Source organism: Salmo trutta, chromosome 15 (assembly GCF_901001165.1).
Source record: "Salmo trutta chromosome 15, fSalTru1.1, whole genome shotgun sequence".
In the NCBI taxonomy this organism is placed as follows: Eukaryota; Metazoa; Chordata; class Actinopteri; order Salmoniformes; family Salmonidae; genus Salmo; species Salmo trutta.
Window position 1 is genome coordinate 44,892,015 of NC_042971.1, and position 26,051 is coordinate 44,918,065.

A 26,051-nucleotide genomic window follows, 5' to 3' on the forward strand; every position below is an offset into this window, starting at 1 on the left:
GGCTGACTACCTGTTTATGCGAGTGCAGCAAGGAGCCAAGGTAAGGTGCTAGCTAGCATTAAACGTATCTTATAAAAAACAATCAATCTTAACATAATCACTTGTTAAATACACATGGTTGATGATATAACTAGTTTATCTAGCTTGTCCTGCGTTGCATATAATCGATGCGGTGCCTGTTCATTTATCATTGAATCACAGCCTACTTCGCCAAACAGGTGATTTAACAAGCGCATTCGCAAAAAAAGCACTGTCGCTGCACCAATGTGTAGCTAACCATAAACATCAATGCCTTTCTTAAAATCAATACAGAAGTATATATTTTTAAACCTGCATATTTAGTTAATATTGCCTGCTAACATGAATTTCTTTTAACTAGGGAAATTGGTGTCACTTCTCTTGTGTTCTGTGCAAGCAGAGTCAGGGTATATGCAGCAGTTTGGGCCGCCTGGCTCGTTGCGAACTGTGTGAAGACCATTTCTTCCTAACAAAGACCGTAATTCATTTGCCAGAATTGTACATAATTATAACATAACATTGAAGGTTGTGCAATATAACAGCAATATTTACACTTAGGGATAAAATACGGAAAGTTTCGTTTTGAACTGATAGTTTACGGATTTGACCATATTAATGAACCTAAGGCTCGTATTCTGTGTGTTATCATATTATAATTAAGTCTATGATTTGATAGAGCAGTCTGACTGAGCGGTGGTAGGCAGCAGCAGGCTCGTAAGCATTCATTCAAACAGCACTTTCCTGCATTTGCCAGCAGCTCTTCGCTGTGCTTCAAGCATTGCACTGTTTATGACTTCAAGCCTATCAACTCCCGAGATTAGGCTGGCAATACTAAAGTACCTATTAGAACATCCAATAGTCAAAGGTATATGAAATAGAAATGGTATAGAGAGAAATAGTCCTATAATAACTACAACCTAAAACTTCTTACCTGGGAATATTGAAGACTCATGTTAAAAGGAACCAGCAGCTTTCATATGTTCTCATGTCCTGAGCAAGGAACTTAAACGTTAGATTTTTTACATGGCACATATTGCACTTTTTCTTCTCCAACACTTTGTTTTTGCATTATTTAAACCAAATTGAACATGTTCATTATTTATTTGAAAGTAATTGATTTTATTGATGTATTACATTAAGTTAAAATAAGTGTTCATTCATTATTATTATAATTGTCATTATTACAAATATATATATAAAAATTGGCCGATTAATCGGTATCGGCATTTTTGGCCCTCCAATAATCGGTATCGGCGTTGAAAAATCATAATCGGTCGACCTCTAATGCTTAACCACCTGAAAGGGACGCATCGTAAGGCCCAAACCGTTGCTGGCGCTACATTGTGAATTCAAGTGGAATTTTATACATTTCTTGTAACTTTTTTACCAAAAAATATTGGGGGGAAAACCTGAAGACATTTTTTTTTTCACATGCCTACTCTCCATCACATCAATTCAAGCCCCATAAACCAGCTCCTGTTTGTCAGCCACTCCACTTAACCTGGCTGAGTTAAACCTTCGGTCTTAGAGGGTGTGAATGACTAAGTCAAGGAGAAGAGGAGCCTCAGTAGCTCTGGCTGTTTGAGTACAGTAGAGTAGAGTATTGTGCCCTGAGGACTAACCTTGTTATCACAGAGAGAGGACATGCCGATCTTCAGCTTAATTACCAGAGGTGACCTTGTAATGCAGCCTCAGCCTGTGCCTGCCTGCCTGGCTGCACTATCAGGAGTCAGTCTCCTCTCATAGGAGAGCAACACTCAGTATGGACGGACGGACGCATCATTTGGAAGCTTCTAATGAAGGGCTGGAATGATGGCCGATTTCATTAGTGGGGGAAAGAAGATTACTGTAGTTACTATACAATGTGGGAGTGATTGAGTTAGTGTGTGGATGTATTGGTGTGTGTGTGTGTGTGTGTGTGTGTGTGTGTGTGTGTGTGTGTGGTGTGTGTGTGGTGTGTGTGTGTGTGTGTGGTGTGTGTGGTGTGTGTGTGTGTGTGTGTGGTGTGTGTGTGTATGCGCGTGTGTGTGTTATAAAGCGGGTGTGCACAGAGCATTTCAGGTCGAGAGTGAGATAGGGGCCAGGAACAGGGTTTGTCTGTTTGGTTTGTTCAGCAGTATGCACCTGAATGCCACAGATACAAAAGACATCAATACTTATCTCTCATCCATTCAGTGTGATGTGCGCGTCACAAATACTTCAGCCCTAACTGATCATAAGGGGGCGGCAGGTAGCCTAGTGGTTAGAGCGTGGACTTGTAACTGAAAGGTTGCAAGATCGAATCCCCGAGCTGACAGGGTAAACATCTGTTGTTCTGCCCCTGAACAAGGCAGTTAACCCACTATTCCTAAGCCGTCATTGAAAATAAGAATTTGTTCTTAACTGACTTGCCTAGTTAAATAAAGGTAAATAAAAAAAATAAAAAAAATAATGATATCCTCTCATTCTGTGTCCTGTATGTTCTGCAGTAAGCTGATGATGAAGGTTATTGTTTCTCCTCAGCAGTAGAAGCCACAGTATACTCCGTTTGTCTCTCTCAGACTGGGTTGCAGTACATCCAGAGCCCTTCTCGCTCTACCTGAAAATAAAAGTCAGAGTTGAGTAACAACCACAGCGTGTGGCGATCCGCCAGCCCCTCCACTGCAGAGGCGCTCAACTGCTACTTCAAGCTAAATTTGATGCCTTGTGACTATCTGAAATTGAAACCTTACCTCATTGGAAGAAATTGCTCCAGGGTGATGGAGAGGGGGGGTGTTGTGTGGTAAGGGCTGTCAGAGCTGTTGAGTGGTGCTGTCTCTGGCCAGCAGTGGTCTCTGGTGGTTGTGTGCGAAGATAATGAACTCATGAGAGATCCAGGCGGAGGATCAGTGGTGGTGTGGATGAGCTCTGTGATAAATGGGACATCAGATAGTCATTCATCTCACTGACATTTTCTCCCATAGAACCAACACCGCTCCGCACCGCACCTTGCTTTACTCTGCTCAGCAGCAACACGCCTTGGTTTCACCTCGGAACATTTAAACCTGCAGTGTGTCTGATACACACAATACTGTACATTCATCCACTACTGCTGTTTATGATCAAGGTGAAAACATCATTTGTACGTTTGATTATATTTTTTGATTCATGGCCTCTGCATAATTGCAGAGTTGATGGGAGGTTATGCAGGGTCGCATGGCTGCTACCGTATATGATGAGTGTCCTGCAGTGAACAGGTCATTAACCATAATCCTATCCCATCTAGCCACATGGTGTCCACTCCATCCTCATCTCTCACTGAACACACCCACTGCTGTCTCTCTGCACTCAAACATATATCACACATTGTGCCTTTAACAATCCTTCAATTCCAGCTCGCAGCGTTCGAGGATAGAGAGAAAGAGAAACGTGATAGAGTAAGAAATGTCATCTAGCCAGGTTAGAAGACCTGAGGGAGTGATTGACATGAACAGAATTCCTGTAGAATTCAGGTTGGGTAATTATAGAGCTCTAGGAATGACTGTTCTTCACTATAATCAACTGACTTGCTCCTCCATGGCAGGGCAGTGTATTGCTAGACTGCATGTTTTTATTGCCACTCTTCCCTCTGTATTCCTTTTTTATTGAGTCTCAAAGGTCAAATTGTCTTGCGGTTGTGTAGTGTTTGAGGGATGGTTCCATAGGATATACAATGGGAGGAGAAGAACAGAGTGGCTCCTGTGGATAGAGTCAGAGTGGGGAGCGACGAAGACTCAGTTGTTTCCAACCTTAATCACTTTTAGAGACTGGTGTGGGTCCAGGGGAGTGTGATGGGGGTTATAATGTGTGGATGTGTGGTCACAACCTTAGCCCCCCAGGGTAGATTCGTCTCAGCTCTTAGTCCCAGTGAGGAGCTCCCAACTCCCAGTCTAGCTAATGACTGACTGTTGCCTTGGCCAGGCTAGGGGAACACTTATCTAGCCCCTAGCCTCCCCCAACAGAAGGGAATGTATTTTTAACAACATCCCAGCCAAGCACATTACTGTGGCTGTATTGATAGACAATGCCCGCTCAAGCCGAATTGGCCCCTCATTAATTTCCTGTCCAAACATTTACATTGCCTTGTAAATCATGTACTAAATCCCAACAACAAGATCCTTTCATTCCACCTGGCTGCTGCTGGGATTGTTTCCCTTGTCTAGGATCAGCATCCTCTGGAAACAGCCTTCTCGGAATCTCAATCCTGCCTTGGATTTATGATGCCATTAATTCCCATTCAGGCCAATAACATCCAGGGCTCCGACCATTCATTCTGCCGTTTCACATGCACCTTTATGGAATAGCCTCTGAAGACCGGCCATTAACATTGAAAGGGTGAGAGAGTCCCTTTCAAGTTCTAAGAATGTGTGTGTTTGTATGTGTGTATGTATGGTTTTGTTTGATTGTGCTCACAGATGAAGTGTGTGTAGTGTGTGTGTGTGTGTGTGTGTGTGTGTGTGTGTGTGTGTGTGTGTGTGTGTGTGTGTGTGTGTGTGTGTGTGTGTGTGTGTGCATGATGGGGGTTCTGTAAGTGGGATATGGGTATGGTTTTGTTTGATTGTGCTCACAGATGAAGTGTGTGTAGTGTGTAGTGTGTGTGTGTGTGTGTGTGTGTGTGTGTGTGGGTGTGTGTGTGTGTGTGTGTGTGTGTGTGTGTGTGTGTGTGTGTGTGCGCATGATGGGGGTTCTGTAAGTGGGATATGCACTCCTGAGTGGGCTATGGTCCCATGCTGCTCTGTAAATGGCTTGGTGCTCAGTGCTGCTCATGCTGTCTCCCCTCACAGTGTGACAGAGAGTTCACATCTAGGCCGCCGCTGTCAGGGGCGCAATTAAGATCTAAAATAAATGTAGTTCATGCTGATACACACACACAGTCCTGTAATATAGCACTCTGCTATTGCCAGCACTTAGGATTACTCTGTATGATGGTGTCAAGCAAATAAACAGTGCCAATGAAAATGACTGTCGCGCTAGTGTGTGAAATTTGAAAAGCATTTGAGGATTTGGCAGGCCTGTATGAGACTGCTCTTTCTATAGACTCTGTCATTGCACACCACACACCCACAGACTCACAAATTATCTGACTACTTTGCAGTCTTATTGAACTTAATTTCTCTCCCTTACTTAGTATCCTGCACCCTGTGCCTCTGTTCTCCTCTCAGTGTGATGTGCACAGTGAGCAGAAATGCACCAGCAGGGGGTTTGACCGAGCCCCAGGCGTTTGCTCTTTCTCCAGAGAGGCCTCTGCTCTGCTTTGTCTTACTGTGTGTGTGTGGACAGCCCACATGCTCAACTAGGGGCCGTAACATTGAAAAGGGCTTCTTTACACGTATCACAATTCATAGCATTTTCCAGCCATGTTTAGGAGTGAGTTTCAAATAGACTGTGTGTGGCACTACTGCTACTGTCAGTGGACATTTTGAGAGCGAGTGGTTGTAGGCATCTCGCTCACACACAAGGCCACACACAAGCACATAAACACACACACATTCCTCTCCCACATACCTGAGTAAATGACAGTGTTCAGCTGTTCATTTAATTGTAGTTTATACAGCCTGAGAAGACTGCCAGGCACTCTGTCTTGCCCTATTTTTCACTACAAAGAGCCTAAGTGTGTGACTGTGTGTGTATATCTGGAATACTGGTCTGGAAGGCATGGGAAACACAGACTAGGAAGTAGTGGGTGACTTGACATTGTCTCGGTTGACTTTGAAGTTTCTGGTATGGAGAGGACAGAATCAATTTGTTACGTCCTTATATAACTATATATCCCATCAGGGGGGATTGATTTGCATGCCCTGGGTGAGATGAGGCATACATGGAGTACGTGGTCAGTTGAAAGGTATAGTAACCAACAGATCTGATGAATGTTTCTTTCAACACATGTGATTACCCATAAACACTGCTCTGCTCCTGCACACCCTTAGATGTCCTGCTGAATCCCAATTTGCCGGAACTCATTATAAACTTGGCCAGGGAAGAGAGAGAGGGGAAAAGAGAGAGAGAGAGATAGAGAGGGATGAAGAAAGGTTCTACATTCTGGTTTCTCTGAGAGAGCCATGAGGCAACTCTCCTCCAATCTCCTCCACTTAACGTCTGGAGCAGAGCGGAGCGTCCTCTCTCTCTCTCTGATGTCCAATGGACTTTGTCACAGCCAACTTGATCCTGTCCATCCCATCCCTTCCCGGGTTCCAGTGCAGTATTCCGTGCCAGCACTGAACTCTTCCCCTGCATACCGTCCTGTTTTTCCCTGTTCGTTTCCATCCCAGATCCCAGCCAGAGACGTTCCGCAAATACTCCCAGACGAATGAGGTCATTAAGTATAGGGTACGGGGGTCTCCCCCAGCCTGAAGATTGACATCATACTTAAACCTTCTCAGGAGACAGACAAGCTGACCTAATTCAAGACCACAACCCATTAGTCTCAACTCTATTAAAGAATCTGAAGTAGAATCATAGCAAAAACACCAAACCATCCCAATATATCTCTTGTTTTTCCCTCTCTCTCTCTCTCATCTGTTTCTGGTTTGTTCTTTTAAATAACCGTCTGTGTTGTGTTAGCCGTAGAGACGGCAGACCTCTCTCTCCAAATGAGAGATGTTGTTAAAGGCTAAGGCATAGAGCAGTAACTACGGACCAGCCAGCTCCAAATCCCTGTCAGAGTGTGGACAGTAATCCTGGGCCTAGCCTGCGGATCACATCAATGCAGCTAACAGACTTTTATGGACAAATGTGATTGTTTCAACAAGCAATCCGTCTGCCCTCTGTTCTATAGCCCCCCTAACTCCTCCCTCATATCTGCCTGCTCTCATTAGGCCTGGCTAGTTTTCTACCAGGTGCAGTCATAGTGACACATGAAGATTTACCTAGTTACCTTGTGTGTAATGTATGTGCCTATATACATGTAACTGACTAAATAAAGGAAACACTTGATTCAATGAGGGATACAAAGTATATTGAAAGCAGGTGATTCCCAATGACTGTATATATATCATGGTTCCCCAACTGCCGATTATTTTATTTGCCCCACCAAATATATTTGTTTTAATTCTTGGACATAAAAGACTGTAAAAACACCAGCAGATCAGCTCCAAGTGATTTTAAGTTTGGAAATCTGTTCCAAAGTGTTCCCACGCATAATAGAGAGATACTGTATATGTGATCATATACAAATGTAAGCAAGGTTTAATTAGTATGTTTTGCAAGGTTTGAAATTATGTTTTAGTCAAATATTGTGTCTGTTTGGGCTTCTTGCAGCCAATTCTCAGTCTACAAATGATTTGTAATTAAGTTCCCGCCCCCTGACCATCCACTCAAGAAAAAATCTAGGCTGAATCTAGTTGATAATCTCTGGTATATATGAAGAAAAGATCTAGGCTGAATCTAGTTGATAATCTCTGGTATATATGAAGAAAAAATCTAGGCTGAATCTAGTTGATAATCTCTGGTATATATGAAGAAAAGATCTAGGCTGAATCTAGTTGATAATCTCTGGTATATATGAAGAAAAGATCTAGGCTGAATCTAGTTGATAATCTCTGGTATATATGAAGAAAAGATCTAGGCTGAATCTAGTTGATAATCTCTGGTATATATGAAGAAAAGATCTAGGCTGAATCTAGTAATAATCTCTAGTATATATGAAGAAAAGATCTAGGCTGAATCTAGTTGATAATCTCTGGTATATATGAAGAAAAGATCTAGGCTGAATCTAGTTGATAATCTCTGGTATATATGAATGGACAAAGCCATCGATTACGTGACACCATTCATTCCTATGTGAAGACTCATAGCGCATTGAAGCCAAATTAAGTCGGTTAAGATGGCGTCTCATGGACACATAACATTCGCAGTTTGAGCTACTCCAGAAAGTGATAGTGCAGGCTAGCTAAGTGCCGACTGGGGTACTGCAGTCTGCCACTAGCAACTAAGTTATCCTTATAACTTCTTCTGTGTTACAAGGCCATACATCTGGTGTATTAGAAGCAATTATTGGTACCAAGATTGTCTTCTAAACAAATTTTTATTTACACAAAGTTTGCCATTTTTCCATTCACTATAATGGGGATCCTGTTTTCTGCTAACAATGCCTGCAGGACTGTGGTTGGCCTTGGACTTCTGTGGCTTCACTGAGAGAGGGCAATTGTTCCCCCCTGGTGCTTCCACACAGGTGTGGTTCCTAAATTAATTAAGCAATTAACATCCCATCATGCTAAGGGTCATGTATAAAAATGCCCAGTTGCCCATTATTTTGGCTACCATGGCTAGAAGTGACTTTGAAAGAGGAGTCTCAAAAGAGCATAGGGGGTATAAAGTGTGTGTGTGTGTGTGTGTGTGTGTGTGTGTGTGTGTGTGTGTGTGTGTGTGTGTGTGTGTGTGTGTGTGTGTGTGTCAGTCGTCACCAGATCGGCACCTGAGACACCGTTTTCCACCACCATCACCAAACAGCAATGATGGAATTTCTCATGGAAGAATGGTGTCACATCCCAGAATATATGTCAAGGCGCATTGAAGCTGTTCTGGTGGCTCGTGGTGGCCCAGTTCTCTTAAGACACTTTATGTTGGTGTTTCCTTTATTTTGGCAGTTACATGTATGTTGCATGTGAGTGCTGAGTGCAGAGTGCTATGTGTGTTGTCTCTGTGTATGTCCACTGTAATGATAGATAGTGTGAAGACCCTTGAGGTTTGTTGTAATCCGTTTTCAAGAATCAATTTCCCCCCTATTCCTGTCTATGCCATTTGGCCAAAGGGATGAGAGGGGAGGATGCACATATTAGATTACTCTTCCATTTACCACAGTATGAACCCACCGGACAGACTCATACATAGGTAATCCCAGACGCACCCCAGGCGCAGATTTACTTTACCCGCTACATCAGTTCTGATTGGCCAGGACTCTCCACTTGATGTGATGATGTCATTTACGGCATCACCGATACCAGGGGGTGACATAGCGGCCAAAGCATTCCACACTGTCAATGTCACCAACCGCAACTCAAGTACATGGGAAACAGCGGGTTTTTGGGAACCAGCGAGTAAACAATTATTCACATTGTTTAAGGAGTGCTTTTAGTGGGCCTGGTGTGTGTGTGAAGCTGGGCCAGAAACTGTAACCCGACGCTACACCTCTTCACACTGCTGCCTGTGGTATTGCTTTATCTCCAGATCAGTTTTTACCACTCATTTCCTGTGTGTGTGTGAGTGATAATGTTGTTTCCTACCTGTAGAGTGGTTATTTTACATTGAGAGATTGCAGCCAGTGTAATCCCCAGTGCAGTGCTTGGATTTGCGGTTGATATCGCATCTCTTTAAGTGGTGTGTTTGCATCACCCCGCTCATGGCATCAAACTCTGTTTGGCAAACTGAGACACAGGAACGTAAAAGAGATACTTTGGGTTCAGGACCACCAACAGAGTCATGAAACCCCACTTGATCTCAGCAATGTAATACTCGACATATGCTCAGACAGTCACTGCACAGTCTTTGATGTTTTAATAAAGATGTTGATGTCTGTTCTGTTTTCTTTCATTCATTTGTATGCGTTCATATAGTATCTGGGTGGAACTATGCTTATCAGGGTGTGTTGGATATCAGTATAATACTATGGTCTCTTGCTTGGTCTCACACTCTCTTTGTCTCTTCCTGGAAAGAGAACCCAGGACAGTTCTGAAAAGACAGAGGAGATTCACCTCTCCTATCTTCCTTCCTTCACTCTCTCCTCCCATCCTCCCTCGTATTCCCCTCGTCCTCCCCTCCACACCAAAGCTGATTCTCATCACTACAGCGGAAGAGCCTCAGGGATGATTGACAGACGTAAGAATGTCTAGCAGAGGTGTTTACAAATGAACATTGGTGTGTGTGTGTTCACAAGGTGCATGCAGTGTGGACGCATACCTGTTATGGTCTGTGTGTATGCATGCAGTGTTTGTGTGTGCGCCGTGTGTGTATGTGTGTGTGTTTTGGTCTGTGTGTATGCATGCATTTCGGTGTGTGAGCGTGCATTTGTATGTGTGTGTGTTTATGTGTGGGATTGCGTGCTGGCTTGCGGCTGGCTCTTTGCAGATAAGGCTTGGTCTTCCTGAAGCCCACCTGTGGCGGGGCGATACTACAGCCCAGTAACACCAGCCAGCTCAGGGAGCTTCTCCACCCCTCAGGCACAAACCCAACATAATTAAAACAAGCAAAACAACAAGCGTGCAGAGAACAGGGAACTGGGTAAACTGGCGGCCGTTCTCCACTCCATTTATTACCCTTCTGAATATGTCTGCACAGTGCGTTTATTGTCATTCAAATTAAATATGCGGCTAGGTTGGTGGTTTGCTGTCTTTTCCACCATGGAGTTGTTTGTGTATGGATGTGTTTGTGTTTTTGTGCATTCATTTGAAATGCTTGATGGAGTCCTCTCACCTGCCTTAGAAAACACCCCATAATTATGTTTGTGTCGTTTCATTATAGCGAGACTTAATTAGATCATTGTTCTCAGGAAGACAAGGCGTGTAGGTCCTCTGTCCTGGTGGGTTTTCAGTGTTATCCATGGGACAGAGTAATGAACCCTACTGGAAAAGGAAATGTAGGAGTACTGTACCACTTGGCCCTCTGTCCCTTCTCACTTCCCGAATGCTCTGCTGATGAAATGGAGAGTATAGAAGTTATCGATCTTCCCATAGATCAGTTTCCCTCTACCTGCAACCTAATGGGGGATGTGGGGTGCGATGGTCCTGTGTGTGTGCGTGTGCGTGTGCGAGTGCGTGCATATGATTCAGGGTGAGGCTGACTGGAAGCAGCAGTTGATCAATTTGAGTGCCCTCTTTCAGTGACATTCCCAGCAGCACCTTACCATCAAGGTCTGTGTCTTGAATTCTGTTAAGCCAGTGGAATTCCATACCTACTGCCCTGAAGTCATAGCATCACTGAATGTATAGTATATAATTTCTATTTGTAATGTAGGAAATCCGTAGTAAATTCCAGAGGAAGACAAAGAGCGCACACATCCAACAGACATACAATGTGTGAGGTATTTATGTGGCTGACTATTTGTGGTTTAAAGGAATCAGTAGGACGACAGCACTGTGACTGCTCCTCCGTGCTACAGTACAGTAATGTGTTGCAGCTTCTCTGGTGTAGGTCTGTGAGTTAGGGCTCTGTATCTGCTCTACTGCATCATCTCCCCATTAAAGCATTATAAAACATGAACTCCCCAGTCAGGCCCACTGCGGGCCCTGTAAGTAGGCGCTGTGAACCACTGTTCTCCCAGCCACATGAAAGAGCAGCCAAATCACATCCCTGTGTTCCCAACAGGCAGTAAAACAGGTAATATACTGTACCACCCACAAATGGCTGCAATTACTGGACAGTATTAACTGTCCTCCTTCTCTCTCTCAGTCTCTCTCTCTCTCTCTCCCTCTCTCTCTCTCTTTCTCTCTCTCTCTCTCTCTCTCAGAGTATCACACACAGACAAGCATAGTTAAGCACTTAAACCTTTTTATGCCAAAGTGGATCCTTTCAAATAGTAAGGGTAGCTACAGTAGAGCCAGTACAAATGTCCTGTGTTAGTGGTAACAGGGAAGAAGATGAGTTAAATCTGGAGAGATGGTGGAACGGAAGGATAGAAGGACGGAGGTTTGGATGGAGGGAGGGAGGCAGTAACATGGAGCTCATTAAGGAGCCTTTGTCTCATATCCCCTGAGGGAGGGAGGGACTCAGGAGGCCAGGACACTGTGGAATGAGTGACAGGTAAACAGAGTAGGAGGAGACTGTGTGATTGTTAGTGTTTGTATAGATGGAGGTATTGGCCCATATCTCCAGGGTTTCTGTAATGACTTCAAGGAGAGGCTCTACTCGCAAACACACAAGGACGCAGTTGCACATGCCAGCACTCTTGATTTGGAGAAAATAATTACTCACCATGAAGACCAGGTGTTTTGGCTTACACCCATTTGAATTATCTATAATGTGCACGCACACATGTACGCACACCACACACCCCCACCACACACACACACCTTCTCCCACTCCATTGTCATAATTCATATTCTGAGAGAGCAGAGAGGGGGCTTTACCCCTTCATTCTGTAGGCTGCCTGCCTGCCCGCTGCCTGCCTGCCCACTGCCTGCCTGCCTGCCCGCTGCCTGCCTACCCGCTGCCTGCCTGCCCGCTGCCTGCCTGCCCGCTGCCTGCCTGCCCGCTGCCTGCCTGCCCGCTGCCTGCCTGCCCGCTGCCTGCCTGCCCGCTGCCTGCCTGCCTGCCCGCTGCCTGCCTGCCTGCCCGCTGCCTACCTCCTGCCTGCCCAGCTCCCAATCTGCCATCCTCTGCAGCTTTGCACCACTTACCCAGCAGAATGTTAATGAATAATTCCTTAAAGAAATAGCCCTGACTGCTGGCTGATAGATATAATATTTTTTTTTGAAATAATTTATTAGGGAGGGCTAAACCCCATGGCAGAACATGGAAACACTTCAAAGCCTTGTTTAATAAAACATACAGTGGACATAGCAGCTTTCTCTTCTTCTCCCTCTCAGAGAGTGTTACCGTGCCGACAGCAGGATCAAAGACTTCTGACAAATGGAAGTTGATTAACAGCTAGACCCGGCCGCCTCAGCGCTTCACAGGAGTGAATAGCCCTGAATTCCTTCAGCGGGGTTGTAAATGTTTCTAAGTAAACCTCCCTCTCTCTTCTATCTCTCCCTGTCTCTGAGTGTCATGCATATCAACAGAGAGCGCGAGAGCCTTGGAAAATATTATAAAGCGTCCATATTGAAAATGAACAGCATTAGCTTTTACCCCCATATAATCAGATTATAGCACAGAACATATAGATTTAGAAAAATGCTCATATCATTCTCTCACAACTATAAACAACATTTTGTTTTTGCAGTGGAGATTTAAGGGAAGAATTGTTTATTAAGATATGCCAGCTGTGCTTACTGCTATGTATTGCCTCCTGGGGCTCTGGGCCCTTAAACAATAGAGAAACATTGTGTCTGCCACATGACAATGTGTGTTCATTAGAATGTCAGACAGGATAACAGTTGGTACATCCACTAGCACAGCTACGATATTGAACTGTCTAATTACTGTGCTGCTGCTGAAGTGAACAACTGCTGAGACTGATATGTACTGTACTGCTGGATGTGTGCATTACAGACACAGTATGGCTTCCTGGGCTATTTATGCGTTAGAGAGATGTATAGCGTGTGTTCTCTGTGTGTGTGTGGTGTGCGTGTGCGTGTTTGAGTGAGTTTGTGAGGTAGATCACTTAATCTTAGTTGGTGCTTTGTTAATGTGTGTGTCTGTGATTAATATGGTCTCCACATAGTTTCTATTCCCCCAGACTCTAATAAGCTACTTTTTCTGATGCATGCTTCCTCAGAGGGCTGCAGTATTGTGTGTGTGTAAAAGGGGAGGGATAGACCCTGCCCTCTGGCCTATAGTTAAGGATGAGGGTGAGGAATGCATTCATATTACAGAGTGATGTTTGGGTCATGGCATGTGCTGCTGATTATATTGTGCTTAGGCCTTACAAAAGTAAATAAATATTTAACAGAGTGAGGCAAGTGAGCCAAAAATGTTTTTTTAAATACTAGAATGACCTTAGTTCAACACCTATTCAGGAGATGTTAGCCTGTTGGGGAGGTTAAAAGAGCCTTAGTTCAGCCATAATCCGAGAGGAAGTTGTATCTCTTTACTGGAAGCTAGAGGAAATTATTATCTTGCAATATTACAGTACCACTTTTACATTTTTCAGATTTTATTTTTATTTTGCGAAACGTGAGGGGCATCCGGTCAGTGAAGGCTTCAACATACAAGCAATGTAAATCTCATGTAATGTCTCCTCTCGTCTCAGGATCTCGTCTGCGTCAGGATGACTCCCCTCCTCGGATCGTGGAGCACCCCTCTGACCTCATCGTGTCCAAGGGGGAGCCGGCCACCCTCAACTGCAAGGCGGAGGGGCGTCCCGCCCCCACGGTGGAGTGGTACAAGGATGGGGAGCGGGTGGAGACAGACCGGGACAACCCCCGTTCCCACCGCATGCTGCTGCCCAGCGGCTCCCTCTTCTTCCTACGCATCGTCCATGGCCGACGCAGCAAGCCAGACGACGGCAGCTACGTGTGTGTGGCCCGTAACTACCTGGGCCAGGCCGTTAGCCACAACGCCTCACTGGAAGTAGCCAGTAAGTAATGCTCTCTCTCTCTCTGGGTGGTGGTGGGTTAAAACCACCTCGGGGCTGGGCTGGTGTATGACCTTAGTCTCAAGAGACTACGTGGGGATGCTGAAGACATCTATTTGCTTTATTTCAAAGGATGTGCATGGAACATGTACATGTAAATGATGTATATCATTTCTTTATTACACTGTGGTCAGTGTTGTTAATAATTACAGAAAGCAGTCATTCATTAGATGTCTGAGCAGTACTGTGGTTCCTGCCAGGCTGGGACGATCACTAAAAGGAGAATATCCAATGTCTCCAACCACAGCACCAAACCAGCCCAGTCAAGAGCCATGGACCAGAATAGACTGTGAAGTCATGGACTCATGGTGATGACAAGTCTGGTCTCTCTCTCTCTCTCTCTCTTTCTCTCTCTCTCTCTCTGAACAGCATCTGTCAGCTCAATGATACTACTGGCCCCTTACTGGACCGTTGGAACTATCTGCAGAGCATGGCAGCCTGTTTATGCTTTTTGTCATTGTTGTTTATTTTCTAAACCCTAGTGGAAGGTCAACCAAGGTAAAATGCTAGCTTGCGCTATACAAGAGTATGTGGGACAGAATGGGTCCGCCGAGTGCTGAAGCGCATAAAAATCGTCTGTCCTCGGTTGCAACACTCACTACGATGTTACAAACTGCCTCTGGATGCAACGTCAGCACAATAACTGTTCGTCGGGAGCTTGATGAAATGGGTTTTCATGGTTGAGCAGCCGCACACATTCCTAAGATCACCAGGCGCAATGCCATGCGTTGGTTGGAGTTGTAAAGCTCACCACCATTGGACTCTGGAGTGAGGAATCACGCTTCACCATCTGGTAGTCTGATGGACGAATCTGGGTTTGGCGGATTTGAGGAGAACGCTACTTGCCCCAATGCATAGTGCCAACTGTAAAGTTCGGTGGAGGGTGAATAATGGTCTGGGGTTGTTTGTCATGGTTCGGGCTAGGCCCCTTAGTTCCAGTGAAAGGAAATATTAACGCTACAGCATACAATTACATTCTAGACAATTCTGTGTTTGCAACTTTGTGGCAACAGTTTACAGAAGGCCATTTCCTGTATCAGCATGACAATGCCCCATGCACAAAGCGAAATACATACACAAATGGTTTGTCGAGATCGGTGTGGAGGAACTTGACTGGCCTGCACACAGCCCTGACCTCAATCCCATCTATCACATTTGGGATGAATTGGAACGCCGACTGCGAGCCAGGCCTAATTGCTCAACATGAGTGTCCGACCTCACTAATTCTCTTATGACTGAATGGAAGCAACTCCCTGCAGCAAAGTTCCAACATCTAGTGGAAAGCCTTCCCAGAAGAGTGGAGGCTGTTATAGCAGCAAATGGGGGGATCAACTCCATATTAATGCCCATGATTTTGGAATGAGATGTTTGACGAGCAGGTGTCCACATACTTTTGGTTAGGAAGTGTATCGTCTGTCCATAGTAAATGTGAAATATGGTCTAACTAGCAGTTTTTGGGCTATAAAAGGATTTTCAATACAGTTTGATCCTCTGTCCTGTTCAAAACACCCTGTTAAACCCTAGGGAGAGAGAGCAGTAATCCTCCTGAGTGTATTTGTCCCGCCTTTTGCTATCACGGAAACAGCCTTATTACCAACTCCATTTTCAACATTGAAATAACAGCTCCATTTTGTATTTTTCTCTATTAGTCCTTGCTAATGGGCCTGCAGTGGTAATCCTTGTTTCAACAAGTGCTGGTTGTCTGACAGGTAGGGAGGGCAGAGTCAGTCCCAGGGTTTAGCATGGCTTTTCTGGAGCTAGAAACACGGAAGGAGCAACTCCAACCCTCACTACCGTGTAAGTTATTGATGATGCATGCTGTGATAAACTATTTCCCAAGTTGGGATTAATAAAGTAATACTCTACTCTCTACCTTTAAGGCCTTTGTAGAACAGGAGAGTTTCACACGTCAGGGCAGGAATAACCATACATATACCTCTCTCTATGTTTTATATTCTAGCTGCCTGGGTTGATGTAGTGCTGTAACACTGTTTATTCATATGTCATCGTACAATGCTTTATAATCGGTGCAGTATTTGGAAGGGGCCTGGTCTAGCTGTTGTTCAGTGTTTCCAGACAGTGTAGTTCAGGACTCGTTTATGCTTAGTTTGTTGATGCACCAGCTTGTTTCGTGGTAAGTCTGCCAGACCAATTGTACTCTGAGAGAGTTCTCTTACAGGTTTATCTGCCTCTTATTCTAAACTTGACCAATGAACCAAACTTCTTTTGTGCAGCTGAAAAAACACATTGTACAGTGAATGTGTCACAGCCATGTGAAGACAAACAACAAACTGGATGTGAGATAAGGTTCTCTGTTTGGTCTTGGGTGTTTTATTTCACCAGAATATGTTTCTATCACTCGCAACATGAACTCTCTCACACACGGGTGCTTATAAACATGGGCACCGACACACAACCACACTCCTACGCATGCAAATTCACACTGTCTAATCACGCAGCTTCACACGGTCTAATCACGCACATTCACACTATGTCTAATGTCCTTGCCCTCCTGTTGAGTAGAAGGAATGTGTTTTTCATCAAAGCTGATTTAGCACAACCAGAGCTTAATAGAAACATCAGTGAATCAAATTACACATTTACACATATAATTGACTGATCTTTGCACCCCCCATCCCCTCACCCCCCGTCCCCTCACCCCCCGTCCCCTCACCCCGTCCCCTCACACTCCGTCCCCTCACCCCCCGTCCCCTCACCCCCGTCCCCTCACACCCCGTCCCCTCACCCCCCGTCCCCTCACCCCCCGTCCCCTCGTCCCCCGGGACCTATGTCCCTGCCCCCACCCCCCACAACACTCATCTTCTCTTAGCCTACACCTCTAACCTGAAGCCTTAAATAGAGCCTGCACCCTACTCTCTGTCTCTCTCTTCTAACCCTTTGCCAAGTTCCACTGAAGATACTTTGTTTACTTGCCAGACTATTTGTCTTTCATTAACTTTATTACAAGGAGCTTCCCTTGCTTCTCTTCAGTCAGTCCCCTGATGTATTTAGCTCTCTGCTTGCTGTGTGGTCCTCTCACAGTCAAGGGAAAAGGCTAGTGATCTCAGGAGAACACGCTACCCCCCCCCCTCTCTTCCTTCTAATTATTCTTCCACCCATCCCTGTTTTACCATTTTATCTGTTTTGTACAGTTGTGTAAACCACTCTTCTCAGTAGTGGGTATACTCAGTTGCAGGGTGAGGTAATTTAAGTTATGCTCACATGGCGTGTCTCAGCATGTGTCCTGGGCCTCTCAGGGTTGAGCATGTCCTCGCTGTCCCAGAACCACCTCATATCCATAACCACACAGTCTTCCACCACCTGAGTCTTAGTGAGGGGTCAAGGGTAGGTTGGGACTGTCAGAGAGCTCAGGGGTACAGTTTTTGAGATGTGACAAATGCATCATTTTAATGTTTGCTTCAGATACCTGTAGTAAAATAATACTCCAAAAAGGTTGGTGAACTTTTACTATACGACCCACCTACTGTACCATCCATAATAGATGTGTTTATGTGTGTTTGAGTATCTAGTAGTGCTGTAGTTTAGACTAAGGGTTACTGTGAACCTAACTGATGCCAGTGTATGTTTGCTGAGTCTGCCCAGTGTGAGGGATAAGCCTGTGGTGCTGCCCATTAGGCACGCTTTCACCCCATTGTCCCCCCGTGAGGACTCAGTCTGCCTGCACGGCCAAAATACACATCAACCAATGTTTGGTGAATCTATAAGGGAGGGGAGGGGTGGTGGAGGTGACAAAAGCACTGGTTCTGGCAGTAGGCAGGAAAGACAACAGGGACAGAGGGAAGAGAGGGAAGCACTCAAAGCAGTGTCCCTCTACTTCCTGCTGACAGGGATTAACGACAGTGGGCATGCCCTCACACTCTGTCCCTGCCACAGTTACACTTTGTATCCATCTATCATCCAGCTACAGTACTTCATGTGTCCACTCCACTGACTCACTCTAAGGAGATCTACTGTGCTGCCTAACAGCAAACCTTTCGTTCATTCGTTCGTTCTTTCTTTCTTTCTTTCTTTCTTTCCCAGTGGGTCAGAAGTTTACATACACTCAATTAGTATTTGGTAGCATTGCCTTTAAATTGTTTAACTTGGGTCAAATGTTTCGGCTAGCCTTCCACAAGCTTCCCACAATAAGTTGGGTGAATTTTGGCCCATTCCTCCTGACAGAGCTGGTGTAACTGAGTCAGGTTTGTAGGCCTCCTTGCTCGCATACGCTTTTTCAGTTCTGCCCACACATTTTCTATAGGATTGAGGTCAGGGCTTTGTGATGGCCACTCCAATACCTTGACTTTGTTGTCCTTAAGCCATTTTACCACAACTTTGGAAGTATGCTTGGGGTCATTGTCCATTTGGAAGACCCATTTACGACCCATCTTTAACTTCCTGACTGATGTCTTGAGATGTTGCTTCAATATATCCACATAATTTTCCTGCCTCATGATGCCATCTATTTGTGAAGCGCACCAGTTCCTCCTGCAGCAAAGCACCCCCACAACATGATGCTGCCACCTCTGTGCTTCATGGTTGGGATGGTATTCTTCGGCTTGCAAGCGTCCCCCTTTTTCCTCCAAACATAACGATGGTCATTATGGCCAAACAGTTATATTTTTGTTTCATCAGACCAGAGGACATTTCTCCAAGAAGTACAATCTTTGTCCCCATGTGCAGTTGCAAACTGTAGCCTGGCTTTTTTATGGCGGTTTTGGAGCAGTACTTTTGTACCTGTTTCCTCCAGCATCTTCACAAGGTCCTTTGCTGTTGTTCTGGGATTGATTTGCACTTTTTGCACCATAGTAAGTTCATCTCTAGGAGACAGAACGCGTCTCCTTCCTGAGCGGTATGACGGCTGCGTGGTCCCATGGTGTTTATACTTGCGTACTATTGTTTGTACAGATGAACGTGGTACCTTCAGGCATTTGGAAATTGCTCCCAAGGATGAATCAGACTTGTGGAGGTCTACAATTATTTTTCTTAGGTCTTGGATGATTTCTTTTGATTTTCCCATGATGTAAAGCAAAGAGGCACAGAGTTTGAAGGTAGGCCTTGAAATACATCCACAGGTACACCTCCAATTGACTCAAATGATGTCAATTAGCCTATCAGAAGCTTCTACAGCCATGACATCATTTTCTGGAATTTTCCAAGCTGTTTAAAGGCACAGTCAACTTAGTGTATGCAAACTTCTGACCCACTGGAATTGTGATACAGTGAATTATAAGTGAAATAATCTGTCTGTAAACAATTGTTGGAAAAGTTACTTGTGTCATGCACAAAGTAGATGTCCTAACAGACTTGCCAGAACTATAGTTTGTTAATAAGAAATTTGTGGAGTGGTTGAAAAACAAGTTTTAATGACTCCAAACAAAGTGTGTGTAAACTTCTGACTTCAACTGTATATATATACACACACACACGCAGTACCAGTCAAAAGTTTGGACACACCTACTCATTCTATCAGAACTCAGGATTAGACCCAGATGCAGACAGCTAGAATCACAGATGTTTATTGACCCAGACAGGGAGCAGGCAAAAGACAGGTCAAAGGCAGGCAGAGGTCCGTAATCCAGGGCAGAGTCAATAAGGTACAGAACAGCAGGCAGGCTCGGGGTCAGGGCAGGCAGAATGGTCAGAACCGGGGAAACAGAACTTGAGAACGCAGGGAAATGGGAAAATACGCTGACAAGACGAAATGGCAACAGACAGACAGAGAACACAGGTATAACTACACTGGGGATAATGAGGAAGATGGGCGATACCTGGAGGGGGGTGGAGACAAGCACAAAGACAGGTGAAACAGATCAGGGTGTGACACATTCAAGGGGTTTTTCTTTATTTTTACATTGTAGAATAATAGTGAAGATATCAAAACAATGAAATAACACATATGGAATCATGCAATAAGCAAAAGAATGTTAAACAAATCAAAATATATTTTATAATTTAAATTCATCAAAGTAGCAACCCTTTGACTTGATGACAGCACCTGTAATGCCTTTCCAACAGTCTTGAAGGAGTTCCCACATATGCTTAGCACTTGTTGGCAGCTTTTTCTTCACATCCAACTCATCCCAAACCATCTCAATTGGGTTCAGGTCGGGTAATTGTGGAGGCCAGGTCATCTGATGCAGCACTCAATCACTCTCCTTCTTGGTCAAATAGCCCTAATACAGCCTGGAGGTGTGTTTTGGGTCATTGTCCTGTTGAAAAACAAATGATAGTCCCACTAAGCACAAACCAGATGGGATGGCGTATCGCTGCAGACTACTGTGGTAGCCATGCTGGTTAACTGTGCCTTGAATTCTAAATACATCACTGACAGTGTCACCAGCAACGTACCATCACACCTTTTCCTAGATGCTTCACGGTGGGAACCACAGATGTGGAGATAATCCGTTCACCTACTCTGCGTCTCACAAAGACACGGCGGTTAGAACCAAAAATCTCAAATTTGGACTCATCAATCCAAAGGACAGATTTTCATCAGTCTAATGTCTATTGCTCGTGTTTCTTGGCCGAAGCAAATCTTTTCTTCTTATTGGTGTCCTTTAGTAGTGGTTTCTTTTCAGCAATTTGACCATGAAGGCCTGATTCACACAGTCTCCTCTGAACAGTTGATGTTGAGATGTGTCTGTTACTTGAACTCTGTGAAGCGCAATCTGAGGGCCAGTTAATTGCTGATTTGTGTGAGGCTGGTAACTCTCATGAACTTATCCTCTGCAGCAGAGGTAACTCTGGGTCTTTCTTTCCTGTGTCCTCATGAGAGCCAGTTTCATCATAGCTCATGGTGGTTTTTGCAACCGCACTTAAAGAAACTTTCTTGAAACTTTCCGTATTGACCTTCATGTCTTGAGGTAATGATGGACTGTCGTTTCTCTTTGCTTATTTGAGCTGTTCTTGCCATAATATGGACTTGGTCTTTTACCAAATAGGGCTATCTTTTGTATGCCACCCCTACTTGTCACAACAAAACTGATTGGGTCAAACGCATTAAAATAACATCAAATATATCAGAAATACAGTGTAGACATTGTTAAAGTTGTAAATGACTATTGTAGCTGAAACGGCAGATTTTTAATGCAATATCTACATAGTCATAGAGAGGCCCATTATCAGCAACCATCACTCCTGTGTTTCAATGGCACGTTGTGTTAGCTAATCCAAGTTCATGATTTTAAAAGGCTAATTGATCATTAGAAAACCCTTTTGCAATTATGTTAGTACAGTTGAAAACTGTTGTTCTGAATAAAGAAGCAATAAAACTGGCCTTCTTTAGACTAGTTGAGTACCTGGAGCATCAGCATGTGTGGGTTCGATTACAGACTCAACATGGATAGAAACAAATAACTTTCTTCTGAAACTTGTCAGTCTATTCTTGTTCTGAGAAATTAAGGCTATTCCATGCGAGAAATTGCAAAGAAACTGAAGATCTGGTCCAACGCTGTGTACTACTCCCTTCACAGAACAGCTCAAACTGGCTCTAACCAGAGTAGAAAGAGGAGTGGGAGGCCCTGGTGAACAACTGAGCAAGAGGACAAGTACATTAGAGTGTCTAGTTTGAGAAAAAGACGCCTCACAAGTCCTCAACTGGCAGTTTTATTAAATAGTACCCACAAAACACCATTCTCAACGTCAACAGTGAAGAGGCGACTCCGGGATACTGGCCTTCTACGCCTATGTAGATATTCCATTAAAAAATCAGCCGTTTCCAGCTACAATAGTCATGAACAACATTAACAATGTCTTCACTGTATTTCTGATCAATTTGGTGTTATTTTAATGGACAAAAAAATGTGCTTTTCTTTCAAAAACAAGGAAATGTCTAAGTGACCCCAAACCTTTGAACGGTAGTGTATATATAATATTCTATTTGTTGCAAGAATTTTGTATAATCATTTAAATTGAAAAAGTTATATCATAGCAGCCACAATCTTTTTGCTATATTAAAGCTGATCAACGCCCGTGACATTACATTCTTCTTGTCTGCTAAATGAACTAGTGTATCCCACAGCCATATGGTATAGCCAGATCAGGGCCTCACATAAGGACAACTCAGAGTATGCTATTCTGTTCTTCTGTAATTGACTACATTTTCTTCATATCGTGTTTCTTTAGATCTGTCTAAAATAAATAATGTGATGGTGTAGGCTATACATTTTGTGATGGTGTAGGCTATACTAAATTGATTAATTCAAATTTTTTAAATGTAGATGTTCCAAAGTTCTGCATCAGTGGCTTGTTGGCTATGCATGGAAGCCAGGGGATGCTACAATGTGTTTATGTTAATTAAGGGTCAATTACCGTGAGACCGGCAGTTATTTGCTTGATAATCACCAGCTGATAATATTTCATGACCGCCACAGCCCTATCCCCGAGGGGTAGCTCAGACACAGAGCAGGCAGAGGGGATTATGGGTAATGGTAACAGGGATGGAGAGTGGAGGATGGAGGGAGATGTGAGGTGACCAGTGATGATGTGTGTTGGTCAGAAGTCTGACCTGCTCAGAGATAATGCCTTTCATTGCTCTGGCCTTTTCCCCCATTTTCCACTGGCTGACTTTAGAGAAGGCAAAGTCACCGTCTTTTGATCACATCTTCAAATGAGTCATGTTAATGTATGAGCTCATGGTGTGGATGAAAGAGCTCTCTGTAGAATAGCCCAGCGGGAGTGGCTCTTTGTGTTAGTGCCTACTCCCTACTGCTGCTGCTCCCCCATACTGGGGAGAGAGACTCCTATAGGGTTACAGTACAGAGCATCAAAAACACGTTGTCTGTGTGTGCATTGTGTGCATGGTGACACTAACAGCATTGGAAATGTGTAAGCATGGTTAAAGCCATACTATGAGAGAGATTTAGAGATTGAGAAAGAGAGAAATACAACCCATATTTATGTTTTTTCATTTTCCCTTTTGTACTTTAACTATTTGCACATACTTACAACACTGTATATAGTCATAATATGACATTTGAAATGTCTTTATTATTTTGGAACTTCTGTGAGTTGTAATGTTTACTGTTAATTTTTATACTTTTATATAATTTCTACAACTCATCCAGAACGCCGCAGCCCGTCTGGTGTTCAACCTTCCCAAGTTCTCTCACGTCACCCCGCTCCTCCGCTCTCTCCACTGGCTTCCAGTTGAAGCTCGCATCCGCTACAAGTCCATGCTGCTTGCCTACGGAGCTGTGAGGGGAACGGCACCTCCGTACCTTCAGGCTCTGATCAGGCCCTACACCCAAACAAGGGCACTGCGTTCATCCACCTCTGGCCTGCTCGCCTCCCTACCTCTGAGGAAGCACAGCTCCCGCTCAGCCCAGTCAAAACTGTTCGCTGCTCTGGCACCCCAATGGTGGAACAAGCTCCCTCACGACGCCAGGACAGCGGAGTCAATCACCACCTTCCGGAGACACCTGAAACCCCACCTCTTTAAGGAATACCTGGGATAGGATAAAGTAATCCTTCTACCCCCCCCCCCCCCGAAAGATTTAGATGCACTATTGTAAAGTGGTTGTTCCACTGGATATCTTATATCTTAAGGTGAATGCACCAATTTGTAAGTCGCTCTGGATAAGAGCGTCTGCTAAATGACTTAAATGTAAATGTAAATTTTTATTGTTTATTTCACTTTTGTTTATTGTCTATTTCACTTGCTTTGGCAATGTTAACATATGTTTCCCATGCCAATAAAGCCCTTGAATTGAGTTGAGAGGGAGATAAGTGACAGAGATGTAGAGAAACAGATGGAGAAGTGTAGGCTCCGCTCTCTGTCCTTCATGGTGAAGAAGTGAGACTTGTTCTTTTGGGGACGGAGAGCTGAAGTGACAGAGCAGAGACAGTGACAGATGTAGTGTGTACTGGAGCCTGAAGCATGACTGAGGGGCTGGGATATTGCCCGGTAAGCAGAAACACACATGCACACTCAAAACACACTCAAAAACACACATGCGCAGACCAGCAGAGCCATGCTGTAACTGAAGGAAGGGAAAAAAAGATGTATAACCTAGTTCCCATCCAATAAATGTCAGGCAGGACACTCAACATATTTCTCTGCCTGCAGGGAGCCTAGAGGACCCTGGGAAATGAGCATGTGTTCTATTGACCTCCGAGAGTTGATTCAATCATGGAGCTCTTTATTGAGGTGAAGGGAAAGTCATGGACAGTGTACACTTAAGGTTATTGGGTAGTAGAGTCCGTTTTAGGGCCAGTGAATGAAGACAAATAAATGAAATTGTTGACCTAATTGGACAGTGTGCCATTTGAGAGACAGTTAGGCTTGCGGCAGGGTCTAAAGTTGAACCACAAAGCATCAGGTTGCCCTCTATGGATGAGGTAATGAGTCACATAAATACCCACACTTCCACAACATCACTCATACACATTCTTACACGATACACACTCTTACACGGTACACACACACACAATACACAACTGTGCGTGTGTGCATACATGCTTACGTTTGTGTGGGTTGTTCCATACTTAGTGGATGGCTGCATGGACACCAGAGGAGGGATCTAACCTGATGGGGTTGCGTAATGGGATCCTTTCAGATGTATACAGAAGAATTGCAAGGGAGTCAGGCAGACATGTATGTACTGGACCTGTATCCTCTTTGTCCCAGTCAACCCTCTCTTTCTCTCTCTCTCTCTCTCTCCCTCTCTCTCTCTCTCTCTCTCTCTCTCTCTCTCTCTCTCTCTCTCTCTCTCTTCCTGGAGAGGGTGTGGTGGTGAAACGAGCTGTGTGTAGTATATTACATTCTAAGAAAGACATACACTGGGCTTGGCTTTGATGGACAGGGACCTGAGTTTCCTTAAAAAGCTGGAATTGCTAGTGGGAGGAGGGGGAATGGCCATAATCTGAATGAGAGAGAGAGGAGAGCAGGAGAGAGAGAGAGAACCTACAAGATTATGGGGTGGGGGGTGTAGGAAGCCAGCTCCCCCTGATGTGGATCTGAGGATATGTGTCAGTATGTCAGGCTGGGTGATTGATAGATTGGAGGCGGGAACCCCTTTCACCTCTCTCTCTCTCTCTCTCTGTTTTTCTGTGTACTCCTCTTTGATTGAAGTCTCTGAAGAGGGGTTGCAGTGAGAGGAGAGGGGGATTTCTTAGCCTTGGCTCTGTATTGAGGAGGCGTTATTCCCTGATGCCTGTGTATGGAAGTGGAGACACTGCCAACAGGCTGATTGTAGGTGCTCTCCTGTCTCCGCTCACAGCCATTAAGGTGGATAAATAGCATGGTTTATTTTCATTAACTTGGGTCAGTTTGCCTGTGAGGTGTGCGACCTCCACATTTCCTATTAAGTTTCCCAGCGCCCTCTTCTCCCGTCAATCCAGTCTTCCTATGTTTGGATCATTCACAGAACACGTTCACTAACTTATAGAACATATATGGGGACAGATGGTGTGTGTGCGTGTAGAGTCTGTGCATGGCTGAGTGTGCTGAAACATACTGTCTAAATACATTCCTTCCCCTTCATTCCCATAGGTTCAGCGTTTCCACAGAGCAGGGAGAAGGCTGATTCATATCAAAGTGCCAACACTCCGGGAAAGTGTGCCTTTGGCCATCAACACAGGCAGGGGGGAAAGGAAGTAGAGTCTCTCTGAGACGTGGGCCATGTGGCTGGGCTGTGTGGCCCAGCCGCTGAAGGCTCAGAGCTGTTAGTCCTCATCTCTCTGTGTTGTGTGTTTGTTTTTCCTCCGTTTGGCTAACGTCTTGTGTTTCTCTGGGAGTCTCTATGGCTTCTTGTGTGTTGACATGAATGAAATGACAGCTGCTAGTTTGCAAGACAGAAAAAAGGCC

At 44.5% G+C, this 26,051-nt stretch overlaps 1 protein-coding gene across 3 annotated transcripts in view; it reads left to right on the forward strand.

Annotated features, from left to right (window-relative positions):
• Positions 1-13,795: 13,795 nt before the first annotated feature.
• LOC115149137 (roundabout homolog 1-like) overlaps positions 13,796-26,051 on the forward strand; it is a 138,358-nt gene continuing 126,102 nt past the window's right edge. For all 3 annotated transcript variants that reach the window (XM_029691684.1, XM_029691686.1, XM_029691685.1), the window contains exon 1: positions 13,796-14,185. In XM_029691684.1, the coding sequence (XP_029547544.1) occupies positions 13,840-14,185 (346 nt within the window). In that variant the 5' untranslated portion in view covers positions 13,796-13,839. The remainder of the gene's footprint in view (positions 14,186-26,051) is intronic.